Source organism: Trametes versicolor (genome assembly GCF_000271585.1).
Source record: "Trametes versicolor FP-101664 SS1 unplaced genomic scaffold TRAVEscaffold_14, whole genome shotgun sequence".
NCBI lineage: Eukaryota > Fungi > Basidiomycota > Agaricomycetes > Polyporales > Polyporaceae > Trametes > Trametes versicolor.
Genome location: NW_007360334.1, coordinates 312539 through 335784, shown reverse-complemented (window position 1 = coordinate 335784; position 23246 = coordinate 312539). Strand labels below are relative to the sequence as shown.

The following is a 23246-nucleotide window of genomic DNA, read 5'->3' as shown; positions in this document are numbered from 1 at the left end:
CCCCGCCGCTCCGCCGCATCGTCTCCGACTGGTCACACCCAAACCTGCCGCCGCTAACGTCTGATCTCTACAGTACTTCCCGGTTCGCTGATGGAGGTGGACGGCGTGAAAGACGAGTCGGACTTGACCTTGACGGTCAATTTCCTTGGCAGTCATCGTGAGGGCACAGAACGCGGCCGTTCCAAACATATTAGCCAGTGTCGGGTGACGTGGACAACGCGATCGCGGACGCGTCTCCCGACGCGTCCTCGGAGGCGCGTTCCTGAGGGCGCGCTAGGGCGCGGCGCGCTGCAGTGTATCGCGAGACTGCGGTAGGTCACAATGCATCACCGTTATGTCACACTCCCTGTCGCGTTGCGTGACTCTTACTACTTTGACGGACTCTTACTACTTTCGCTGACTCTTACTACTTTGGCCGCAGAATAGTAAGAGTCGGATTCCTATTCCGACTCTTACTCCTACTAGACTCGTATATACTCGTATCGGTCACTGTAATCTGGACTACCTGCCGCACATCGCCAGGACTCAGCCGCACGCAGCAAGATTGGATGCATTTCGTGATCATTTACGTGACGGAAGCGACGTTAGATACATGGCAGAACGTGATAGCGTATACGAAAGCAGCGCACAAAAATGATAATGTAGCAGCGTAAACGGGTCGTAATAGTACTTGGTATGCGCACACGATTAGAGGGACCTACTGCCCCTGTGCGTGCGCGGGAGGCTGGACGCCGCTCGCGAGCAGCGCCTCGAGTTCCGCGATGCAGTCCGCGCAGCGCAGGTGCACCTCGCGCGCATTCTCGAGCAGAGGCTTGATGTTCTCGGGGGCCATCGCGAGCTTGACGTCGGGCAGCGCGCCCGGCGCGAGGTCTGGGCTCGGCGTGCCCCAGGGCTGCGGCGGCGCGGAGCGCACGGAGCCGGTGGGGTTCTTGCGGTTACGCGAGGGCGGGCGGCGCGGGCTTGGGCTCGGCGCAGATTGGCGGTGCTTGCTGCGCGAGAGCGCGCGCGCGGAGTGGCCGCCACCCTCCTCGCCGGACTCGCGCACGTCGGAGAGTTTGATGGAGCGCTGGTAGGACTGGAGGGTGGAAGGGGGTATCGCGGACAGTTTCTTGGGGGACTCCGAGCCCGGACTCCAGATGGACGAGCCCGACGCGTCGGGGCCGCGGCGCGGGGTTTCGGGGCGGAGGTCGCGGTGGAAGAGGTACGGGGACTTGCCTTTCTTGCCGCGCACGGTCGCCGTTCCATCTGAAGATATCGGGATTCCGAGCGAACGAGCGGCGTGGTCGAGGTCGGAGACAGACTCGACGCGGTCCCAATCCTCTTCGAGGTCGTCGCCGAGGCTCGTGCCGCTCGCTAGACCCGAGTCGCTGCTCGTGAGGCCCGCCGCGTTCGAACTGAGGTCGTCGACGGAGGGGCCTGCGCCGGCTGCGGACGCAGACGGCTTGCTCTTCTGACCGATGCGGAAGATGGAGGCGAGCGAGGGGCGGCGCGGAGAGGACTTGTGCGGCAAGGAGGGCGTCGTGCCGTACGGGGAGTTGGGATGTATGTCCCGCCGCGACGCGATCGACTCCGGACCCGTACTAGTCTTCGCACGGCGGCGCTGGGCAACGGACTGTGGGCGGGAGTTCAGGTTCAGCGAGGAGTCTGTACTCGCTGACACCGACGAGGTCGACGCGGGCACGCGTGGCAACACAGGGCTCTGGCCCGTCTCGGAGTATGACTTCTTCAGCGACTTGAGCATGTCGCGCAGGCCGCGCATACCGAGCCGGCTTGTGCGCCGCTTCTTCGTCGGTGAAGGTACCGTCCCGTATTGATGCCCGCCGGACTCCTCGCTCGGTAGCGTAACCGTGCTGTTCATCGCGTCGCCCCAACGCCAGTTGCGGTTGATGTCCTCCTCGGGGATGCCCGGCTCGAACGACATCGTCGCCGACGGGTCCGGGTTGTTGAGCATCTCCCGCAGGAGGAGAAGCTGTCGCTGGCTGAGATCGTGTCGTCCTGTTGACGCACGCCACTGCGAAGGTGGGCTCGCGAGAGGGGGAGAGGTCGCGCCGTGCGGCGCAGGGGTGATGACCGGTTTCTGTTCGTCGCCGGCGAGGGTGATGGCGCGCTCGCGGCTCTTCCTGCCGTCGATGGAGGTCGGGACGACAGGCGCGGACTGGCTCGATGATGGTGGAGGCGAAGCAGATGGGTTTGGGGCACCGCCGGCGAGGTCGACGAGGAGCTCGGCGCACTCCCACGAGAGACGGTACTTGGCCTCGATGTTCAGGAACGCGGCGTTGAGTTGGTTGCGGTTCGGGGCGTTGTTCGCAGCAGGATTGGTGTTCGAGCGGGTCCGCAGGACAGGCCGAGGAAGGTGAATGAAATTGGGGGACACGGGCCGCGACTGCGACTCCTGCGAGTCGCTGAGCAGCTCGCGGACCTGGACGACAAGGGCGCTATACGTCGACTGAAGCTGCTTGAGCTCTGCAGAAAGCGCGTTAGCTGTATACACTCATCGTGAAGGATCTGGATGACTTACGCTCCACGCTCGACGCAAAGTCGCGCACCATGGTCAGATCCCGCCGCAAGCTCACTTGCGCCTGGCTGATCCGGGCTGGAATCTTGAGATCGCCCAGCGAGTTGCGCCGTAGAACTGACGAGTTGATCGGGGTCTCGCGCTCCTTTGGAGGGAGTGCTGTCCGGCCGAGCGACGCGGTCTGCACCGGGGACGTCGACGGCTTTGGTCGCGTCGGGGATGGAAGGGGAGACGGGATGGTGGGGAGGGAGGTTTCGTGGGAAGATGTCTGACTGAGCGACGACCGCGGAGAGAGCGTCGGGTGCGAGCGCGACGGTTCAAGGGTCGGTCGGCCACCGGTCAGTGAGCGTCGTGTCGGCGTCGCACCAGACGGCGGCGTCTTCGTCCCCCGCTTCGCGCGCGGCGGCGACGGCGGCTGCAGCTCAATCGGAGGGAGCAGCACGTCCTGCGAGCTCCGGATGACGCGCGACGGCGGGCGCGGCGTGCTCTGGTCGTACAGCGTCTCCATGTTCAGCTTCGAACGCGGCGGCGACGTCTTCTCTGGCGGGGGCTCCTTGACGTCCTCCGCCGCGGTGCTCTTCGTGCGTTTGTGCTTCCCGCTGCCCACCAGGCTGATCCGCCGCATCCCGCCCATGAACCGCCTGCTGCCCTTCTCCTTCTCTTTTTCTTTGTCTTTATCCCCGGGCGGCTCTGACGGCGGTATAGGCAGCGGCGGCCGCTCGTGATGGGCGGCCGAGCTGTGTGCGTCGCTCGAGCGGTCGTCCATGGTCTCCCGAGTCGCCGTCGAGCTCTTCTTGCTGCGATGATGCACATCCTCGACGCTCGCACTGGCGGACCGCTGCTTCGAGCTCGCGCGACTGCTAGGGGTCACCGGGCGCCGGTGTCGCCCGTCGCCGTACGACGCGTGCCGCGGGACGGGCGGATGGGAACTCGCCCAGCTTGAGCCCGAGCCGCCGGAGGACGACTGCGAGATCTGCATGGACGTCGGCCGGCGCGGGATCCCGAACAGCAGCGTCGCGGTGGGCACCCCACTGCCGTCCATCGGCTCGTCGAGGTCCTGCGGGAGCGCGGACGAACCCGCGGTGCTCTCGCGCGCGTGCCGCCGCTCCTTGCCTTTCTTCTCGCGGGATAAAGGCGTGTCGGGCTCACGCCCGCGCTGCTCGGCGCGCATGAGGTGCAGCAGGCGCTCGACGCTCTTCTCGCTCTTTAGGGCTCCCTCGCGCCTCGGTGGCGACCCCTGGGGGCCGTGACCGCCGCCACCAGCGCGAAAAAACCAGTTGCGCCCGCCTGCGGAGCCGGGGGACGTCGAGGCGATGAAGCTCGTCGGGCGCGAGCTCCCGCCGCTCTCCGCTTGCGCGGTCGCTTCGTGGAGCGCGACCTCGGTCGGGCCCGTGCTCACGCGCTTCTTGCGCCCTGCGTTCCACTTCTTGCCGACGGAGCCGATGCGAGAGAGGAGGGGCGTCTTGCCGGAAGAGGCTGGGGCGGTTGTGTTGGCAGCGTCGTATGCGGAGGGCTCGTCTGCGCCGGGGCTTGGTTTCTTCTGTTCAGGCGTCACCGGACGCGCCATGGGCGGGTCGACGATCTCCGCGCGGTCGTCCAGCTCGAAGATGCCGTCCTCGAAGTTCGGCGGGGGCCGCGACTTCTTCCGCAACCGTCTCCGCTCGCGATGGATCGGCGGGCTGGGCGGCAGGAGCGCGAGTCTCGCAGCGGACCCTCCCGAGAGCGTGGGCCGGAGCGCAAGGTGCGCGGTCGACGAGTACGAGTACCCCGTGACGGACTCGCGGCCGGTCGTGGACGAGACGGGGACGGAGAAGACAGAGGCGGTGGGCGAGCGCGGGAACGGCGACGGCATCGGCGGCAGGGGAGGCATCGGCGGGTGGTCGACGGGCAGCTGGAACGGGATGTGCATGCCCATGCCCGCGCCGCGCGTGCGCGAGGTCACGGTCCGGTCTTCCCCATCCCCGAACCCGTACTCGCCGTCGTCGTCGTCTTCCTCGTCCGAGGACGGCCAGGAGCCGCGCTTGCGCGGGGTCCGCCTGCGCCCTGGCGACGCACCCCCCGCTGTCCGTGCGCCCTCGCTACCGCCGCCGCCGCCACCGCCGTCTTCGAAGTCGTCGTCCCAGTTCTCGACCTCCCCGGGGCGCTCGGTTGGGGCCTCGAGCGGGTGCGTCGCGGCCGTGTTCCGGCGTCGTGCTGCAGGTCCGGGCGAGTCGGTGTCCTGGAAATCGTCGTCCCAGTTCTCCATCTGCAGCTGCGGGGGTGCTGGCGCGGCCTTGGACGGGGTGGAGGGCCCGGGCTCGGCCCACTGTCTGAGTGGTACTGTGTTTTTCTTGTCTTTGGAGAGCGGAGTGGACGGCGCGGATGGCGGGCCGCCTGTTGCGGTTGAGCGTCGTCTGCGGGAGGGGGAGGTGGGGGAACCTGGTGATGTGGGCTGGCGGGTGGAGGAAGGGCGTGGGGGAGAGTGGGAGCCCGACGCTTGGCTTTGGCTCTGAGCGATCTCGAAGTCCTCGTCCCAGTTTTCTGCTGGATCTAGACGGCGGGGCATAAAGGTCAGCAACGGATGGGATCTATGAGGGAAGAGAACGGCGTGTGCTGTGACGGGGTTGTTCTGCGCAGGTCGTCTAGGGAGCATGTTCTGCAGACAGAACGAGTGGCCGCTGTTTTATGGTGTACAAAACCCAGCGCTGGCCACATCGTCCTCTTCGTGCGACACGGCGCCGCACTTGAACGCGCTTCACCCCGAGCAGTTTACCATTTGCGTGTCCATACCCGCTGCCACACCCACCCGCTACTCCAGCAAATCGACACCCTCCACCCATTCCGCAGCGCATATCCCACAGAGCACCCGGCCCCCGACACGACTCCCCACAAAGAAAGAAACATCACATACCAGGCTGGGAAGTCATCGGTGTCGTGGTTCGTGTCGCTCGTGCGTGTCAGTTCGTGCGTGGTCGTGGCCAGCGTTGTATCCCGTAGATGAGCAGAGATAGGCGTGTAGAGGGACAGCGGGGTCGGGGTGCGGCATCCGGGGGGCGCGTGGGGGGACGGAGGGCAGAGCGTGAAGACGAAGAAACGAGGACGGCGACGCGCCCGTGCGACGTCCGACAGGCGCCCGTGATCGCGCCGACTGCGAGCACGCGTTCCTTGTTCCTCGATCGGCCTGTCCACGCCCACTCAGTTTGCGCGTAAACGAATATACAAGTATACAAGGAATGCTATGTAGTGGCCCCCCATGACACAGCATGTCGCACTGGACAGGCTGAGGATGCCTGCGGGACGTGCGGGGGTACGGCGGACGGAGGAGACTGGTAGATTGATCACGGTCGCGTGGAGAACATATTACACAGCGGGGGGCAACTAGACGACAAAGAGATGCAACGAGAGTATAGATGCGAGACATGCGCGCGATTTTCACGGCCACACGCGCTAGTCGTCGCCGATCTTCGGCGCGAGGTAGTAGCGGATGTGGCCCTGGTTGAACCCGTACGACACCTGGGAGCACGCGCGTGAGCACGGGCGGAATAGGAAGAAAGAACGCGACGTACGAGGAGGGGCACGTCGTTGCTCATCATGAGCTGCACCTTCTTCGAGAGCGCGGACGACTTCGAGAAGTTGACGAGGTACTTCAGGCTGAACGTGAGCGTCACCGCCTGGTTCATCTCGATCCGCACGCCCTCGAAGTCGTCGTCCTCGTCCTCCGCGTCCGCCTCGCCCTTCTTCGCCTTCTTCGCGGGCTTCCCGCTCTTGCCTGGCGCCTTCTTACGCTTCTTGCTCGACCCGCCCTCCTCGTCCTCGTCGTCGTCCTCGGCGTCGCTCCCTGCCTCCTTCTTGCTCGGCTTGAACTCGCCCGCGTCCTCGTCCTCGTCCGCATCGTCGGCGGTGCTTGCCATCTCGACGTCCTCGCCGTCTTTCTCCTCCTTCTTGACCTTCTCCTTCTTAACCTTCTTCTTGCCGCCCTCCCCGTCCGACACCTCGTCATCGCTCCCCGCCGCGCCCTCCTCGTCTTCAGGGTCCGGCTTCTCCTCGTCCTCGTCGTCCTCGTCGTCGCTGCCCTTCCGCTTCGAGCTCGAGCCCTTCTTGCCCTTCTTCGGCGCCTCCGCAGTCTGCTTCATGAGGATGTTGCCGTTCGCCGCCTCGCCGTCGGACACGAACCGGATGCCCTCCTTGGACACCTCGATGCGCACGGACTCGCCGAGGAGCGACAGGTCGCGCACGATGCGCGCGAACTCGCCCGACGGCATCGTCACGGACACGTCGTACTCGGTGTCCGGGATCCCGAGCGTGTCCGCGTCGATGTCCATCAGCTTCATCTCGTACTCCGCGATCCTGTCCGCGTCTACGCAAAGTCAGTGCACGCGCACGCCGTCAAAGGACGCGGACGCACTCTTTGCTTGGTAGGTGAGGGAGAGGATGTCGGCGTCGTCGGCGGCCTTGAGCGTGCAGATGTCGTCGTCCTTGGCGCACTTGAGGACCTTTGTGAGCGACCCGACGTTCACGCCGAGCGGGATGGGGCGGTCGCAGCGGTACTTTTGGAAGCCGTCTGCCTTGAGCTTGACGGCGACGAGGGCGACGTGGGAGTTGTCCATCGCCTGGAGTGTCTGTCATAGCGTGGTCAGCTCACGAACAAAGAGTGTGGTCCAAGTGTCCAGCGGAGACGGCGCGCGCACAATGAATGTACACGACGCGCTTGACGAATGATCGACGCAGTACGTGAATCGCGGGTGAATGTAGATGAAGGCGTGGTACGGGTCCGTTGTGCGGCGCAAGTTCCTCTATCGTGTCCCGCAGAACCACTCGTCCATGGAATGGGACAGTCCGACGTGCACGACGCACTTGCCAGGTCGAGCGGCCCGCCCCAGCCTGCTTCGCCACCATTACAGACCGCGATATGAAACGCAAAGCATGGCACCAAATGGAATTGAGGGGGATCTGGCATATGCCGCGGGATGAAACGCGTGCGATGGGACACCGTTACTGCAGGCCCGGCCGCTGCTATCTCCGAATGCAGACAGAAAGAATGGCCCGCGAGAGAGCGGTGACGGCGGCGGTACATGTAAGAGAGCATTAACGCGCACGCCGCGGCAGTCTGCGAGTAGTTCTGAGGGACATGTTGGTGGAACATGTCCCTCAGAACCGGTCGTTCACGTGGCCCTGGTCACGATCCGTGTTTTCTACTGCCACACGACGCGATGGAGCGCGTGCACATCCGCCACTCGTTGCCTACTAACAATCCAAGTGTTTCCCCACTCGCTAAGAGCTTACGAGGCCCCAAACACAGCCAACACAGCCGAGACTGGCGGGACTACGCGGGGAGGGGCTGAGCCTGCGGTACCACTTCTTCTCCAAGCAGTGTGGGCGCACCACGCACTTGGTCCTGCTGCTATGGCCTCTGTCCACTGGTACACGTCCACAGCCTGCTCGGATGGGACACCCCTACGCGGCGCCGCTCAAACGAGACGTCGAGAGGGTGTGCGGCGGCGGACGTGCAAGGGTGGGGACTGGCCATTGGCGCGTCGAACGCGATCGTCCCATGGTGGCGGCCAGGACGCGGGGCAAAGCGGATCGTTCACAGACGTTCTGCGGGGGAGAGAGGGATGTAAAGGACGGGAGAGGGACTTACGATGCCCTCTTCGTTGCAGTCAAAGTTGGCGTCCGTCACGAGCTCCTTCACCGCTGCACCCTAGTCAGCTCCACCCACGGCCAGGAGAGAAGAGCACTCACCGTCGAGGAGACGCTTGAGGAGCGCGGCTTCGTTCAGTTTTGCTTCGAGCATGGTGACAGACAAGTGGCGGGGGACGCGTCGAGGTGGGAGGAGACAGAGAGACGCGCGTGGCCGCAGACTGAAACCTAACGCGTCGGTCACAGCATGTCACAGACGCGTCATCACGCGTCGCACTCACGCGTCACTCAGACCCTCCTCAGTCCTCCTCACTCGCGCTCGCTCAATGCGCGGTCTCGACTGCCAGGAGCTAGCTACCGCGCTGCATTTCGTTAACCAGTGGAGGGCCAAACTCGACGAGGAGGCCGACGCGAGCCCGGATGCAGCGACGGACGATGGGTTCGATCTCGACGCCGTGGACACCTTCCTCTCGCTCATGGAGAGCAGACTGTCGGCGACCAAGGCGAGCACCCACTTTCTGTCTCTCACCTGTCAGCTCACAGTGAGCCACGGCATGGGCTTCTCTTCGATCGACACCAAGATCCTAGCTCGGGCTGACATCGTCTGCGCCGGTGATCTCTCTGCAAAGGACCCCTCTACGTTTGCCATACGAGAGAGGATCGCACAGGAGAACGCTGCTGGCGCCGAGCACCTCATGTCCGCTCAAAACCTGCATACTAAGCTAGACTTCCTCTTGCAACATACCATGCATCATGCCAGCGCACGCCTATGGATCGAGAGCTTCTTGTTCCGAATCACAGCAATGATCCAAACTGACAAGCAGCTCGTCATCGGGCTCGAAGTTGTTGCTGCTCCAGAGGTTATCACGACAACACCCCCAACCATCGCAATCGGCGGTCATGTCCATTACGTTCTCTTCTTCGTCGACAAGCGTGCCGCTCGTACGTATCCGCCCCACGACAGCGCTAGATACGCGTGGTGCTGACCATGTGTGCCACCACAGCGAGAATGCTGGATGCAGTAAATCTCCAATCTGCCTTGAGACACAAAGCTCAAGCGGTGCCTGGTCTTTTTGTGGCAGAAGCGAAGGGGGTCTCCCACATGCTCGGCACACATGTCCCTCAAGCAGTGGTCGAGATGCAAGCATGTGCAAGACGGCTGAAGTGCGTTTCCTTACTTTGCGCTCTCCCGCCGTGTGCAGGACAGTCATCGCGCGATAGATCGACCTGTATCCGAGGAGCCTTGACAAATAGAACAAGTTGGATCTTCCTGCTCCTCCAGTTGGACACCAGCTTTCTCGGTGGGCGGTACTGGGAGTCGGCTCGACAGGATGTTGTGATCCAGAGCAGCGGTGACAGGAGGTGGGTTGATAAGGAGAGCGTGGATCGAATGGCTGCACTGCTAGCTCACTGGGTATGTGGCACGTCTATCACGATCACCGTCCTCGTCGACAAATTCACATTATGTTATAGGCGAAGCATTGTGCCGAGGACCTGACCGAAGATGATTGGTTCGAGAAGCTGTTGTGAATGACGCCTGCCCGGACATTTATGCTATTATGGCATAGATCAGCATGGTCGACGCGGAATCGGCGCTGCCCCGCGTTACGTATCCCACGTCTGATATGGGCTACGCCGACCCACAGCAGCCCGGCACCGACGCCCCTGACCAGGGACACGCACTCGAGGACCTCCGCCTTTATCGCCTGTTTCTCTCCGCCACTGTCGCGCCGAACCGTGTCATGGTCGACCCCGGTCGGAGACTGAAGCAACCCAGGCCGCCCCGACATCTTGCGCGCGCCGCCGACGGGGAGCTCGCGGACCTTGGAGACGGAAATTTCTCGCGTATACATGACATCATTGCCTGGCTATTCAGCTCGTTCACCCTCAACTCGCTCAAGCTCAGTGGCGGCCTGAACGCGCTCAAGCTGCTGGGCCTCGGGCTGTCCGCGATCTACGTACACGCCGTCTCTGCTGTCCTGCGCTCTCTGCACGGCATACAGGGCCTTGCTCGACGACTGGGACCGTCCATATGCACCTCCAACGAGCCGGGGCACTCCCGGCCGTGCTCTGTGTCTCGCAGCACCCTCGACCGGCCTCCATCGACGTCACCATGCTCGCCCAAGAAGCCCTCGTCCCTCCGCCGCCCTGGGCCTCGCACGGCACCCTCTACCAACCTGCCCTCGGTCCGATAGTGCCTCAACGGGGGCATCTGCACCATCGCTGCTGACGGAAACTCCAGTCCAGAAACGCATTTTTCAGCCCGGGACACGCAGGCCTGTCGCGCGGGACACGACGGCGCACAGGGTGCTCACCCGTACGTCGCGGAACGGCCGCGGAGCCTGGCGCTGTCGGGGCGCGAGTGCAGCGGTTCGACCCGCGCATCTAGGGCCTCCGGACGACGTCGACGCCGGATTGCGCTCGGCGCCGCCGCCGTGGACCGCTGCTATGCGAGACGACGCAGACAGGACACCCAGCGCACTTGCATGTACAGCCCGAGTCGTCGCCGACCGCCGGGTGGCGAGTATCCCCACGCAGTAGGCCCTCCTCCCCGTTTCATGCACTTGTATGCGCACTAATTCGCATTGCGTTCGGTCAGTAGCACCAAAGATTCTTTATAATGCACCCTACGACTAGCACGAGGGTGTCTGCAAGAGCCGCAAGCCAGGACGTCGCGCGCGATCTCGTCCGCGTCCTCCGGCGTCCACGGGCGCTTAAACGACGACCCGCCTCCGCCTGCCTCCTCTCGCCCTCCAACTCCGCCAGATGCCGCAATTTCGGCGCGTACGCATAGTACGAACTATTGAGAGGTGATACGCGAACTTCTCCGCACGATTTGGAGTTCTCATCTGCCCTGGCAACGTCCGGACACCCGGCACACTCCCAGCCGGCCTGGAGGTCCTTTGATTGGCCGCCATTCTTCAAGATACACACTGACAATCTGGATTATGGTATGTTAGCAAGCTACACGACGCATATCAACAGGCTGACGAGCCAGGTACCAGAAGTCTGCAATGAAGGAGCCGTTCGAGCTCTCGTGAACCCGCTGCATCGCAAACACCGCGCACGCGGAGCTCTGCTATCTTTATCGACTGGGTATAGCTACGATACTTATACGATCCATACGCCCCTCCTGCTCTCGCCCACTCCATCCCCACACTCGTACGCGCCGTCAAGACTCGCCGGGGCCATGTCGACCTCACGGCGCGAGCCTGTCAATCCCATGAGTCAGCGGGACACTCTCAACGCAAGACGACTGAAACTCACCGGGCGTGTGCACCTCCACAGGCGTCGGAACGCGGTATGCGGCCGGTTGGAAGCACAGACACGTCAGCGGCGGCCCGTACCCGACCAGGACCGAATCGGCGCGTACCTCGCGTCGATCCTCGTGTTCTCAGGGATCCTCACCGTCTCGCGTCTGTAGGATCTCGTTAGACGTGCACAGGGGCCCTGGATGCGGACTCACCACAGCTACAGACGCCGCGATGCCGACCGCGGCCGGCTGCAAGCGAGAACCCGTCAGCGGGAGCACGTGCACGACGGGGAACAAGTGCGTACGTACCTCGCCCTCGTCCCGATGTCTCCAGCACGTGCTGACCGCCGTGTGTCTGTCAGAGCTCGTTAGAAGGCGGCGTCGAGTACACACGTAGTCTCACCGAAGCGGCGGCCTCACCGGCAAGGCGTAGCCTGTTCCTGCACCCCGCTGACAGCGTAGACAGCTCGGGACAGGCGGCGCACAGGGAAAAGCACGAGGGCGCTGAGGAGAGGCGGAAGACGAGGACGAAGGGATGGGGACGGAGGTGCGGTTCGTGCACAGTTTATATACGGGCCAACACCGCTTACGGAACGTCTCCCAGCAACGCGGCTGCGCCCGCTTACCCTCCGCCCCACGGACTTCGCACCGGACGTGCTCACGCCAATAACCCGCCGCATCAGGCGCGATTGGGGTCTGCGCGTCCCGCATCGGCAGAGGGTGCGGGTGCTCCCGCTCCCCCGCACGTCTCTCGCGTATCGAGCCCGCCCGCCCGCTCACCGACTTCCACAACGAGCAACGAGGCACTTGCGGCCTGCCACAAGCACAAAGGTGCGTCGGGCACAAGCTCGATATGTGCAGGGCACTCACTGTCCACTTGCAGCACACCCAACTCGTGCCCTCGCGCTGCGGAGCGGCGGATACGGGCCCCAAGCGGAGACGTCCGCGCGGGATAGCCGACGTCGTGGCGCAACGAGTAGATGGGCCCGAAGCGCGGTCGGAATTTGGCCGCGGAGGATCGTGTACGTACAGACCTTGGTGACCCGTCTGCCCAGAGCAAGAGCGGCGGCCGCATACGTTCTGGGTGTCGTCCCGCATTCTGTGCGTCCTGTGCTGCGTTCGCGGCGCATCGCATGCGTCGAACCTTGGCAGACACTCGTGCAGTGTTGCGCGCCCTCTCGTGGCCGTCTATGGCAACCCGGAGGGCCCTTCGAATCCCGCGTTCTCGGGAAATGAGTGTGATCATTTCGCCGCCTCGCCTCATACTGACAATGTGCCAGTGTCGTACGGCGTGCACTGCCTTCTGTACGCTTCTAGCCTCTTGCGTACAGATGGCGGCCGGGATCGGGAGCTGGCAGGACCCACAGAGAGCCCGAGCTGGGCTGCGACGAAGTGCGCATGCATGCACGAGCTGTCTGTGCACTCACTGACCATTTCTTTCGTGTGCGTTGCAGCTCGTACCGTGACCTTCTTCGTCTATCCACAGAGAGGGAGCAGGCTGGCTGTACGCGACGACTTGGATGCGTGTCCACTCGCATCCCCGTTACGGATTGCGCAGGTACGCGTTCTTGAGCATACCGACGCCGTAGCACGAGAAGCGGCCTCGATGCGAAGCTCCGTATACGTACAGGTGCCCCGCCATCTAGGCTCCAGGGGAACAGCTTGCCGTACTCGCGACGAGGTAACGGATATCACCATGCGGCGAACGAACGGGATCAGGGTGGGCTGGACGTGCAAATCGGGTGCAAACACCCAATATTCCTCGCTCCGCACTCACTGATGCGCGAACTCGCTGGATCTGGGGTCCGCGCCTCTCGCATCCGCGGCGGGCTCCCTCCGCACGTCCCCACCCTTCCGCGTACCGAACCCGCTGCGCCATCCTCCGACTCGCTCGACGACGCATTTGAAGCCATTTGACCACAGGTGCGTCAGGAATCCGGGGCTCGATGCAGGAGACTCACTCATTTGCAGCAGGCCCAACTCGCCCTCGCGGCGGATATGAGGTCCGAGCGGGGACAGCAGCCGATGCGGCACACCGCGCAACGACGCGAAGATGGCCCCGAAGCAGGGCCGCGTTCGACCGCGGCGCACCAAGTACGTACATGCCTCGGCCCACCACTCCGGGTGGATACCCGCCTCCCGCCTTCGTCCCGAGCACCCCACCATGTCCTCCGCCACTGGACCCGCCCTCACAGTTGTACGACGGCGGGACGACTCTCCCGCAGGCTGTGTGCTGCGCCGGGCACTGTCAAAGCAAGTCCCCACTCCGGCGGATACTCACAAGGTAAGTGCGGGATTGCTGGTCCACGGCGCGGCGCGCATTCCCTCGGCTACCTACATTGTCTTGCACAGGAACACCTTGGATTGGCGGCAGAACTCCCATTGTTCGGCGCGGCGTGCACGGGTGCTGCATTCTCGCGTATCGAGACAAGACCGGCTGGGACATGCTCCCGATGCTGCGTACATGTTCTGGACCCTGATATTTGCAGCACATCAGCATGCCGCTATCCCGAACACGTCTCCTTCGTGCGCGTAAGTTCCTGCCCGATTCGGGCAGCGGGAAACGAGCCATCACATAAAACGAGACCTGTTCGGGATAGCGGTGTGCTTCTTGCGGCCGCCAAGCGGCGGGAGTGTGGGCGAAGTCCTGCGTGGACCCGCTCCTCCGCCGTCTCCTTCGCTTCTGGGTGATCTGGGCTATCCGGCACGCTGCCCACCGTGGCCTCACTTGCGGGATGGTTGTACGGCCACGGGGCAGCCATCCGTGCTCTGTGCAAGTTGTCCATGCCCGTGTCTACATGTACATACTAGTCTAATTAATGTGCATGTTCAATCCATCTCCATTTCGTGTCCACCCTCGTCTACACCGGGTGTCTCATCCAATGCACTCATGCTGAGGCCTGTACAGTTACGTTAGGAACCGATCAAGAGGGCGCTTTCAAACCGCACGCACAGGCGATCCGAGTTTAAGATTTGACATCGGAATAGGCGGCCGGGCCTGCGCAATGCATGTCAATCGTGCATAACGATCTCCAGGCGGCCGTGGAGGAACGCGAACTTGTGAGAGGCGGCTCGTGAAATTGTAGCACACAACCCTGTGTGCCAGGGTACATTCTAGACCAATGCAGACATGTACCTGCTATGAAGTCTGTTTATAAGTTGGCCACGGGACAGTGTCCTCACGCGCACCAATCGCGTCGTTTGGGCCTCGCGCAGTCTCCAAGATCGAGTGCCAAAATTAGTGCCTCGGTGTCGTGAAGCTGGTACAGGCGGCGGAGCATTGAGCTCGCTTCTGCTGTTCCGAAAGGCGTGGCCAGCTTCTTCATAGCCCTGCATCTGATCTGCGCGCAGATTAGTCAATCACAGCGATTCGGGGAATGCATGCACCTGTACCAAGATCCCGAGGGGTTAGTATTTGCGAACATTTCATTTTTTACTGCTCCCGCACCGAGCCGTGCAAGCCTGCCACTTTCTGGGGGTTGTGGTGCCCTGCAATTTAAAGCGTTGGCAGGCTCCGTCCACGTACAACACGGCACGTCGGACACTTACTTCTAGTGCGCGTCTGCGAATTCCGAATCGGCCACCTCGGCGGAGTTATCGTTCGCACACCGCAGCCGTGTGCGAACGATCGTGCTTGCAAATTCTGAAGCACAGGCGGGCAGCGAAGCGTGTAGGGCAGAAAAGCACCCGATGATGTGAAGAGGCTCGCACCGAGGTTCCCTGGACGATTGAGATTCGATTTGAATCTCGTGTTCAGGGCGGATGGGCAGTCCGTGTGGCGGAGGAGAAGCCAATGAGTGCAGAGCCGGCGGACGTGCAAGAAGCCCATTGCGCTGAGCTCGTTCAAGATGCACTTCGTATCCCTCAGATTAGCTTCTACTAGTAGGACTGCAGCGGTAATTAACAAGCACATAGAGGCCCGCGACAGGGAGAAGGAGAGAGTCAAATACGGCGGCGGCGGGTCTTCGCGCAGAATAGGCGCTTCGCGAACCACACCGTGCGCCATATCGGGCAATGCTCCTAGATCGACCCTGACGTTGCTGCAGATGTCTTTCCGCACGATGCAAATTCCGCCCTCGATCTCGCTTCCGCCCACGAAGCTCTCGATCTCGACTCGCTGATATTGGGTAAACCCATCAGCAGTTTCTTCTGGCAACAGCGGCAAACCCTGCCGCCGCGCACTCAACTCACTCGGTGCCGCCGACGGCAGCAGGCTCAGGGCTGCACGACACATCCGGGGATGGGATTTCGGTGCCCACTCCTTTCGGGGTGTCTGCTGCGGGTGGGCGGAGAGGGAATAAGCGAAGGGGTGGCGGGCGAAGTGGGCTGTGGCAGGCGCCAGGATGTGCGTTACCCTGGAACAGTAAACGGCACTAGGCTAACAAATGATCCGCTTTATTTGTTTGCTACGTGTATACACCCCGCCCGAGGTGCCCGCACCTCGGCTGCCACTCTTCCCCATCCCCCTCTCCCTGCTATCCGCACCACGCACCTCTCGCCTCGTCCACGCCGCCGCCCTCTCCCCCGCCCTCCCCATTGCAGCGGGCCAGGCTCGCGCCCCGCCCTGCTCGACAATCCCTGCTTGAGCTCGTCCTCTCCTCCACCCTCGCCTCCGACGTGTCTGCAGGCAACTACGAAACACCCCTAATCCCAGGCTCGTGCACCGCGCGAAGACGCGTTCGGCAATGCCTGTATTTGGCGGTGCTCGATCCCGGCCGCGTGCAACGCAGGCTCGGCGCGGGCGTCGACACGGCGGGACGGCGTGAGGAGGGCGGCATGGGCGTGCCCATGTGGCTAGGCCGATGGCGTTGCCGTGATGCATCACAGGCGACGTGGCGGAGGTTGCGGTGTAGAGGATGGAGGCTGGGCAGCAGGACGGTGTCGCGGGTGGCAGAAGGGCGTCGAGGGCGCCATCTTCACAACGTGGCGAGGATGGGCCACGGTTGTGGGTGAGCTCGAGGACGGCGGAAGGGCGTGGTGGAGGGCGTAGGAGGCGGAGGGCGACGCCTGAGGCGACGTCGCAGCCGCAGGGTGTCCGAGATCATGTTGGAGATGCCACAAGGTCAGCAAGCCCACAACAGCATCGACATTGGCAAAATTACTCACCTTGCTGCGCGTCGACAGCGCTAACACGAAGAACGACGTCCTGCGCACGCAGGGACGCATCTGGGGCCGTCAGAGGGCGTCTCGCAGCCGGGACACGCACTGGGAGCGCGTCGAAGGCCGCAGGTGGCCGGGGGCGAGAGGAGAAGCCCTATGAAGGTGAGCACGCGCTGCGAGGGTTCTAAACGACCCCTAGTACTCACCTACACATGTCCAGACGACACGGAGATGGAAGGGCGCGGAAGGCGCGGGCGCGGGCAGTCGAGGGCCGCGGCAGGCACGGGCGAGGGCGCGGAGGGCGACTTGGCGGATGGGCGCGCGCGTGGGCATTGTGCTGGCGCGTGGGAGCTCGTATCGACGTAAGCACTCGCTCTGAGCATCGACCTACCTCTCGCGACTTACCTGGGCAGCCGTCGCTCGTCTCGCGACGCGTCGCGTCGCGGCAGCCACCAACACGTGGCCGCGGGCGCTGAGGAGGGTGCGCGGGGCGGTACGCAAGTCAGCACTCACCTGTGTTCTGTTCGCGGACTCTTCACTCACCTGCCAGTCTTTCAGCAGCATCAGTGCGCGGCGTCGACGCGCAGCCAGCACCCGGCGGCGACAAGATGTTGCGGCCGTACACGACGAGCATCGAGGGCGCGGGAACAGCCGGTGTACAGCCGCTGACACGGCCTTCTCGGACGACTCGCAGCCAGTGCTCGAGCGCCGGAACCGCCAGAAGAAGCCACTTACCTGGTGGGGCATCGACAGCCAATCGAGTCGGGCGGGCACAGGAATCTTCTCGTACGTCGTCGAGGCACAGCCAGCAAGACCTCCCGCGCAGCCAGTAACTCGCCCAGCACAGCCAGCAAGACATCGAGCCCAGCGAGCAAGTCCTATCAGCGGGCCAGACACCGAGAAGTTGCCGAGCCGTGAGCCAGAATCAGGCGAGGGGCGGGGCGAGACCGCGAGGTACAGGCGAGCCGGGGGAGAGGAGGCGAGGAGGTGGCGGTGCGAGAGAGAGAAGCACGGCAGGCTTGGACGAGTTGTGGGCGGCGGGCGGGCGCTTGTCTGCGTGTACCTCCCGCCTCCACTTGTACGGCTGCGCGACGGCCTCCCAGTGCGCGTACAGCTCCGGCATTGCAGGTACGCCATTCTGGGGCCATTTATAAGGTACGACGCACACTATTTCCGCGTTGTGAGCCTCCTAACACGCCTGGCAGCGGCACAAAGTCCGCCTGGCTAGATTTGGCCCCCCGGGGAGAACTCGACGCCCTCCCACTCGATTTTGCGACCTCTCGATGGCGCAGCCACAGTTTGACACTCTCATGTTTACTGTACGACCTCGCGCTTTCCACTCTTGCGATTTCGGCGTGTCTCGGCTCCTGCGCCAGGCCCGGCGGTGGACTGGGCTCTCACAGTCATTCCCCGGGCCCCCAAGTCTTTCCTGCTCGATTTCGCAACGACGCGGCCGCTCTGCTGGGTCTCTCCTGTTCTATGGGTACTAGGCGAGCTCTCATGCACAACGCGCACGATCCCGGCGCCCTACGATCTTCTCGACGCCTTGTATGTACTTGCAGGCTGCTCTGGGCGACTCACCGACCTCCTGCTCTCGATTCGTCGAGGACGCCGCGACACCGCCGCATGTCAACGATCTTGCGTGAGTCATACGATGTTCAAGCCACCGCCTGCGCGATTTCGAAGGCCTGGGACGTCTGCCGCCGGCCCGGGGCTGGACTTGGCTCCCACAGCTAGTCCCGGCACCCCCGACTCCCCTGATCCCGACTGCGCAACAACGCCGGCACGCAGGTACGTCCAAGCGGGCTCTGTCAGTTACACAAAGTCAACGCTCCTCGTGCGTCCGTTTCTGGGACGATTGGACCACTGTGACGCCTTGGAGGGCTGACATCAGCGCCCTCAGCCAGTCCCCGGGCCCCTGCCTCTCCCGATCGCGATTTCGTCCGTCCGAAACGACACAGCCATTGTCCGATGGCCCCACCAGTACGGTACGACGCTACAGGCCCCGTGTAAGCGATTCTGGCACGCCCTGGGACGTCTGCCGCCGGCCCGGGGCTGTCCCCTACTCTGATGGCCATCTCCCAGCCCCTTGACGCTCTCCCTCGCGATCCTGCAACAACACGACAACGCAGCCGCGTTCCGGCGATCCCACGCGTACGATACGACGCCGAGGAACCCACGTGCGCGATATCGACGCCTTAGGACCTCTGCGAGGCTCGCAAAGTTCGGAGTTCGCTCCCACCGCCCTCCCTCTGGATTTCGCCAGAACGCGGCGCTGCGGACGCGTTTCGAAGACGCGACCGGTGTCACAAGGTACAGAAGGTCCTACACGCGCACTCTCGGCGGCCCACGACGTCTACCGCCGGCCCGAGGCTGGACATGGCTCTCACAGCCAGTCTCAAGGTGACCAACTCTCCCGATCGCGACTGCGCGACAGCACCGCGACGCCGGTACGTCAAAGTGGGCTCTATCAAACCGCCAAAGTCTACGGTCCTTGCGTGCGCGGCTTCGCAGCGATTGGACCACTGCGGCGCCCTGGAGGGCTGGAAACAGTGCTCTCAGCCAGTCCCCGGGCAGCCGAGTCTCCCTGCTCCATTCTGCGATTCCCCGACGGCGCGAGCGGATTACGCCACCTCCACATGCACGCCTGGACTCTACGCCCTGCGCGTGCGCGATGCCGGCGCCCTACGACGACTGCGACGCCCAGGAGGACAGAACTCGACTGCCCGGGACATCCACTCTCCCCTGCTCGATTCGGCGACGGCGCGACGACGCGTCCACGTGCTGACGGGCTCTACGGACTCGGGTGACGCAGGGCTACGTCCTCGCGCGGTCTCGACGCGCCAGGACGCCTGGGAGGCGCGCGAGGGGAGAGGCCGGCTGGGCTTGGCTCCCCTGGGGTGTCCGGCGGCCTCTGCGCGAATTCTGCGTGATGTGCGCGACGACGCGGCGTGGACACGGTCCCCCCTGTGCGGTACGATACGGCGCACGTTGTCTCGCGCGTTTTGGACGCACCTGGAGCTCCCTGGAGGCGTTCGAGTGGGGGGCACCCCGGGGACTTGGTTCGGTTCTGTAGCCTGTAGTTTTCGTCGCCCCGCCCTGCGACTTGCACCCTGTATAGTACGAGTATGCTACGACCGAATACAACGGTATTTGCACGGCGAAAGTGCGATTTGCGAACTTCGCGTCCGGTGCTCCCCCTGAGTCCCCCTCCCACCCCACCGTCCTAGGTACCCACTTGTACCCACTCTCGACACACACTTGTACCCACTCTCGACACAGAGTCCCTCAATCCCCCCGCGGCAGTTCTTGCCTGCACCCACCCCGCCCGGCCCGCCGCCCTCCTGCCGCCACCGCCACCAAGTTCTGTAACCCCCGCGCACGCGCATCTCTCGCAGCCGTCGGTCATTGCGAACAAGATATATTTCGTGTCTATGTACCGTGCTACCGCCCCGCCCGCTGCCATGCACACGCACCCGCCCTCGCCGTCGCTCCCCGCCGCGCCCTCCTCGTCTTCAGGGTCCGGCTTCTCCTCGTCCTCGTCGTCCTCGTCGTCGCTGCCCTTCCGCTTCGAGCTCGAGCCCTTCTTGCCCTTCTTCGGCGCCTCCGCAGTCTGCTTCATGAGGATGTTCCCGTTCGCCGCCTCGCCGTCGGACACGAACCGGATGCCCTCCTTGGACACCTCGATGCGCACGGACTCGCCGAGGAGCGACAGGTCGCGCACGATGCGCGCGAACTCGCCCGACGGCATCGTCACGGACACGTCGTACTCGGTATCCGGGATCCCGAGCGTGTCCGCGTCGATGTCCATCAGCTTCATCTCGTACTCTGCGATCCGGTCCGCGTCTGCACGGGGTCAGCACACGTGCCCGCACACACACACGAGAGGAGCGGACGCACTCTTGGCCTGGTAGGTGAGGGAGAGGATGTCGGCGTCGTCGGCGGCCTTGAGCGTGCAGATGTCGTCGTCCTTGGCGCACTTGAGGACCTTTGTGAGCGACCCGACGTTCACGCCGAGCGGGATGGGGCGGTCGCAGCGGTACTTTTGGAAGCCGTCTGCCTTGAGCTTGACGGCGACGAGGGCGACGTGGGAGTTGTCCATCGCCTGGAGTGTCTGTGGGAGTGGTCAGTATGCGAACGCAAGTGTGCGGATGGGTGAGTAGTGCGTGCGAAAACGGACGCGCACGACGCGATCCGCTGGGCTCTCTTGAGTGAACGAGGCCTGGGCACGGTGCTCTGAGTCGGAGAGCCTGCAACGACACGGGAGGTGGCTCTAGTGGTTGGCGGGCTGCGGCTGAGCCTGCGGTACCCGTTCTCCAAGCAATGTGCGCGTACGACACACCTCGCACTGGCCTCTGTCCACTCGTACGCGTCCGCATCCTGCGCGCTTCAACACCGCTACATGACGCCGCGCGAGCGAGCCGTCGAGAGTCGATGTATGGCGGTGGACGTGGACAGAAGAGTAAGGTGGCCATCGTGGCCGCCCAGACGCGCCGCCGACCAGTTCGTTGACGAGACGGGGCACGCTCCGAGGAAAAGACGCGTGGAAAGGAAAGGAGAGGAGCGGAAGAGACTTACGATGCCCTCTTCGTTGCAGTCAAAGTTGGCGTCCGTCACGAGCTCCTTCACCGCTGCACCCTAGTCAGCTCCACCCACGGCCAGGAGAGAAGAGCACTCACCGTCTAGGAGACGCTTGAGGAGCGCGGCTTCGTTCAGTTTTGCTTCGAGCATGGTGACAGACAAGTGGCGGGGGACGCGTCGAGGTGGGAGGAGACAGAGAGACGCGCGTGGCCGCAGACCGAAACTTGACGCGTGTGTCACAGAGAGTCACAGACGCGTCATAACGCGTCGCACTCACGCGTCACTCACCCCCTCCTCAGTCCTCCTCGCTCAATGCCCGGTCTCGACTCCCAGGAGCTAGCTACCGCGCTGCATTTCGTTAAGCACTGGAGGGCCAAACTCGACGAGGAGGCCGACGCGAGCCCGGATGCAGCGACGGACGATGGGTTCGATCTCGACGCCGTGGACACCTTCGTCTCGCTCATGGAGCGCAGACTGTCGGCGACCAAGGCAAGCACCCACTTTCTCTTTCTCATCTGTCAGCTCACAGTGAGCCACGGCATCGGCTTCTCATCGATCGACACCAAGATCCTAGCTCGGGCTGACATCGTCTACGCCGGTGATCTCTCTGCAAAGGACCCCTCTACGCTTGCCATACGAGAGAGGATCGCACAGGAGAACGCTGCTGGCGCCGAGCACCTCATGTCCGCTCAAAACCTGCATACTAAGCTAGACTTCCTCTTGCAACATACCATGCATCATGCCAGCGCACGCCTATGGATCGAGAGCTTCTTGTTCCGAATCACAGCAATGATCCAAACTGACAAGCAGCTCGTCATCGGGCTCGAAGTTTTTGCTGCTCCAGAGGTTATCACGACAACACCCCCCACCATCGCAATCGGCGCTCATGTCAATTACGTTCTCTTCTTCGTCGACAAGCGTGCCGCTCGTACGTATCCGCCCCACGACAGCGCTAGATACGCGTGCTGCTGACCATGTGTGCCACCACAGCGAGAATGCTGGATGCAGTAAATCTCGAATCTGCCTTGAGAAACAAAGCTCAAGCGGTGCCTGGTCTTTTTGTGGCAGAAGCGAAGGGGGATTCCCACATGCTCGGCACACATGTCCCTCAAGCAGTGGTCGAGATGCAAGCATGTGCAAGACGGCTGAAGTGCGTTTCCTTACTTTGCGCTCTTCCGTCGCGTGCAGGACAGTAATCGCGCGATAGGTCGACCTATATCCGAGGAGCCTTGACAAATGGAACAAGTTGGATCTTCCTGCTCCTCGAGTTGGACACCAGCTTTCTCGGTGGGCGGTACTGGGAGTCGGCTCGACAGGATGTTGTGATCCAGAGCAGCGGTGACAGGAGGTGGGTTGATGAGGAGAGCGTGGATCGAATGGCTGCACTGCTAGCTCACTGGGTATGTGGCACGTCTATCACGATCACCGTCCTCGTTGAGAAATTCACATTATGTTATAGGCGAAGCATTGTGCGGAGGACCTGACCGAAGATGATTGGTTCGAGAAGCTGTTGTGAGTGACGCCTGCCCGGACATTTATGCTATTATGGCATATATCAGCATGGTCGACGCGGAATCGGGGCCGCCCCGCGTTACGTATCCCACGTCTTATATGGGCTACGCCGACCCACCGCAGCCCGGCACCGACGCCCCTGACCAGGGACACGCACTCGAGGACCTCCGCCTTTATCGCCTGTTTCTCTCCGCCACTGTCGCGCTGAGCCGTGTCATGGTCGACCCCAGTCAGAGACGGAAGCAACCCAGGCCGCCCCGACATCTTGCGCGCACCGCCGACGGGAGCTCGCGGACCTCGGAGACGGAAATTTCTCGCGTATCTACATAACACATGACATCATTGCCTGGCTATTCAGCTCGTTCACCCTCAACGCGCTCAAGCTCAGTGGCGGCCTGAACGTCGTCGCCCTTCTTACCGCGCACCGTCGCCGTGCCGTTGAATGGGGGCTCTGGCAAGCGTGTAGCGTGGTCGAGGTCCGAGACGGACGCGACGCAGTCCCAGTCCGCCTCGCCTCTTTCCTCCTTGCCGCCGGCCACCTGTTTCCCGCCATTCTTCCCCGCGCACGATACCTCTCAGTGTCGCGCCCCCATCCTTTGTCGACGCTCACTGCCCCTAACCCTGACCTCGACGTCGCCCGTCGTAACCCGATTTTACGACGGCACG

At 63.2% G+C, this 23246-nt stretch overlaps 6 protein-coding genes across 6 annotated transcripts; 2 read left to right on the top strand and 4 right to left on the bottom strand.

Annotated features, from left to right (window-relative positions):
- Positions 1-575: 575 nt before the first annotated feature.
- Positions 576-4808, bottom strand: TRAVEDRAFT_156016 (uncharacterized protein). Its single transcript, XM_008046598.1, has 2 exons — positions 2519-4808; positions 576-2463 (listed from the first exon to the last, which is right to left on the bottom strand). Exons 1-2 carry the CDS (start codon positions 4758-4760, stop codon positions 698-700), a joined length of 4008 nt encoding a protein of 1335 aa, XP_008044789.1. The 5' UTR covers positions 4761-4808; the 3' UTR covers positions 576-697.
- Positions 4809-5704: 896 nt separating this feature from the next.
- Positions 5705-8318, bottom strand: TRAVEDRAFT_175325 (proliferating cell nuclear antigen). The gene is made up of 5 exons (XM_008046597.1): positions 8237-8318; positions 8136-8188; positions 6900-7113; positions 6061-6851; positions 5705-6007 (listed from the first exon to the last, which is right to left on the bottom strand). The coding sequence occupies exons 1-5, from the start codon at positions 8286-8288 to the stop codon at positions 5942-5944; spliced, it is 1176 nt and encodes a 391-aa protein (XP_008044788.1). The 5' UTR covers positions 8289-8318; the 3' UTR covers positions 5705-5941.
- A 703-nt stretch (positions 8319-9021) lies between these two features.
- TRAVEDRAFT_32040 (uncharacterized protein) lies at positions 9022-10235 on the top strand (the record flags this gene model as incomplete). The annotated part of the gene is made up of 4 exons (XM_008046475.1): positions 9022-9076; positions 9139-9298; positions 9356-9548; positions 9608-10235. A coding segment is annotated over exon 4 (193 nt), but the record flags the coding sequence as incomplete, so codon positions are not given.
- A 6144-nt stretch (positions 10236-16379) lies between these two features.
- On the bottom strand, positions 16380-18031 carry TRAVEDRAFT_32038 (uncharacterized protein). The gene is made up of 5 exons (XM_008046474.1): positions 17693-18031; positions 17335-17642; positions 16708-17273; positions 16512-16649; positions 16380-16449 (listed from the first exon to the last, which is right to left on the bottom strand). The coding sequence occupies exon 2, from the start codon at positions 17608-17610 to the stop codon at positions 17413-17415; it is 198 nt and encodes a 65-aa protein (XP_008044665.1). The 5' UTR covers positions 17611-17642; positions 17693-18031; the 3' UTR covers positions 16380-16449; positions 16512-16649; positions 16708-17273; positions 17335-17412.
- Positions 18032-20097: 2066 nt separating this feature from the next.
- TRAVEDRAFT_77681 (proliferating cell nuclear antigen) lies at positions 20098-21218 on the bottom strand (the record flags this gene model as incomplete). Its single annotated transcript, XM_008046596.1, has 4 exons — positions 20098-20333; positions 20388-20601; positions 21066-21118; positions 21167-21218. Coding segments are annotated over 4 exons (555 nt in total), but the record flags the coding sequence as incomplete, so codon positions are not given.
- A 234-nt stretch (positions 21219-21452) lies between these two features.
- On the top strand, positions 21453-22910 carry TRAVEDRAFT_75294 (uncharacterized protein; the record flags this gene model as incomplete). Its single annotated transcript, XM_008046595.1, has 6 exons — positions 21453-21557; positions 21636-21996; positions 22059-22218; positions 22276-22468; positions 22528-22580; positions 22628-22910. Exons 1-6 carry the CDS (start codon positions 21531-21533, stop codon positions 22908-22910), a joined length of 1077 nt encoding a protein of 358 aa, XP_008044786.1. The 5' UTR covers positions 21453-21530.
- Between the last annotated feature and the right edge of the window lie 336 nt (positions 22911-23246).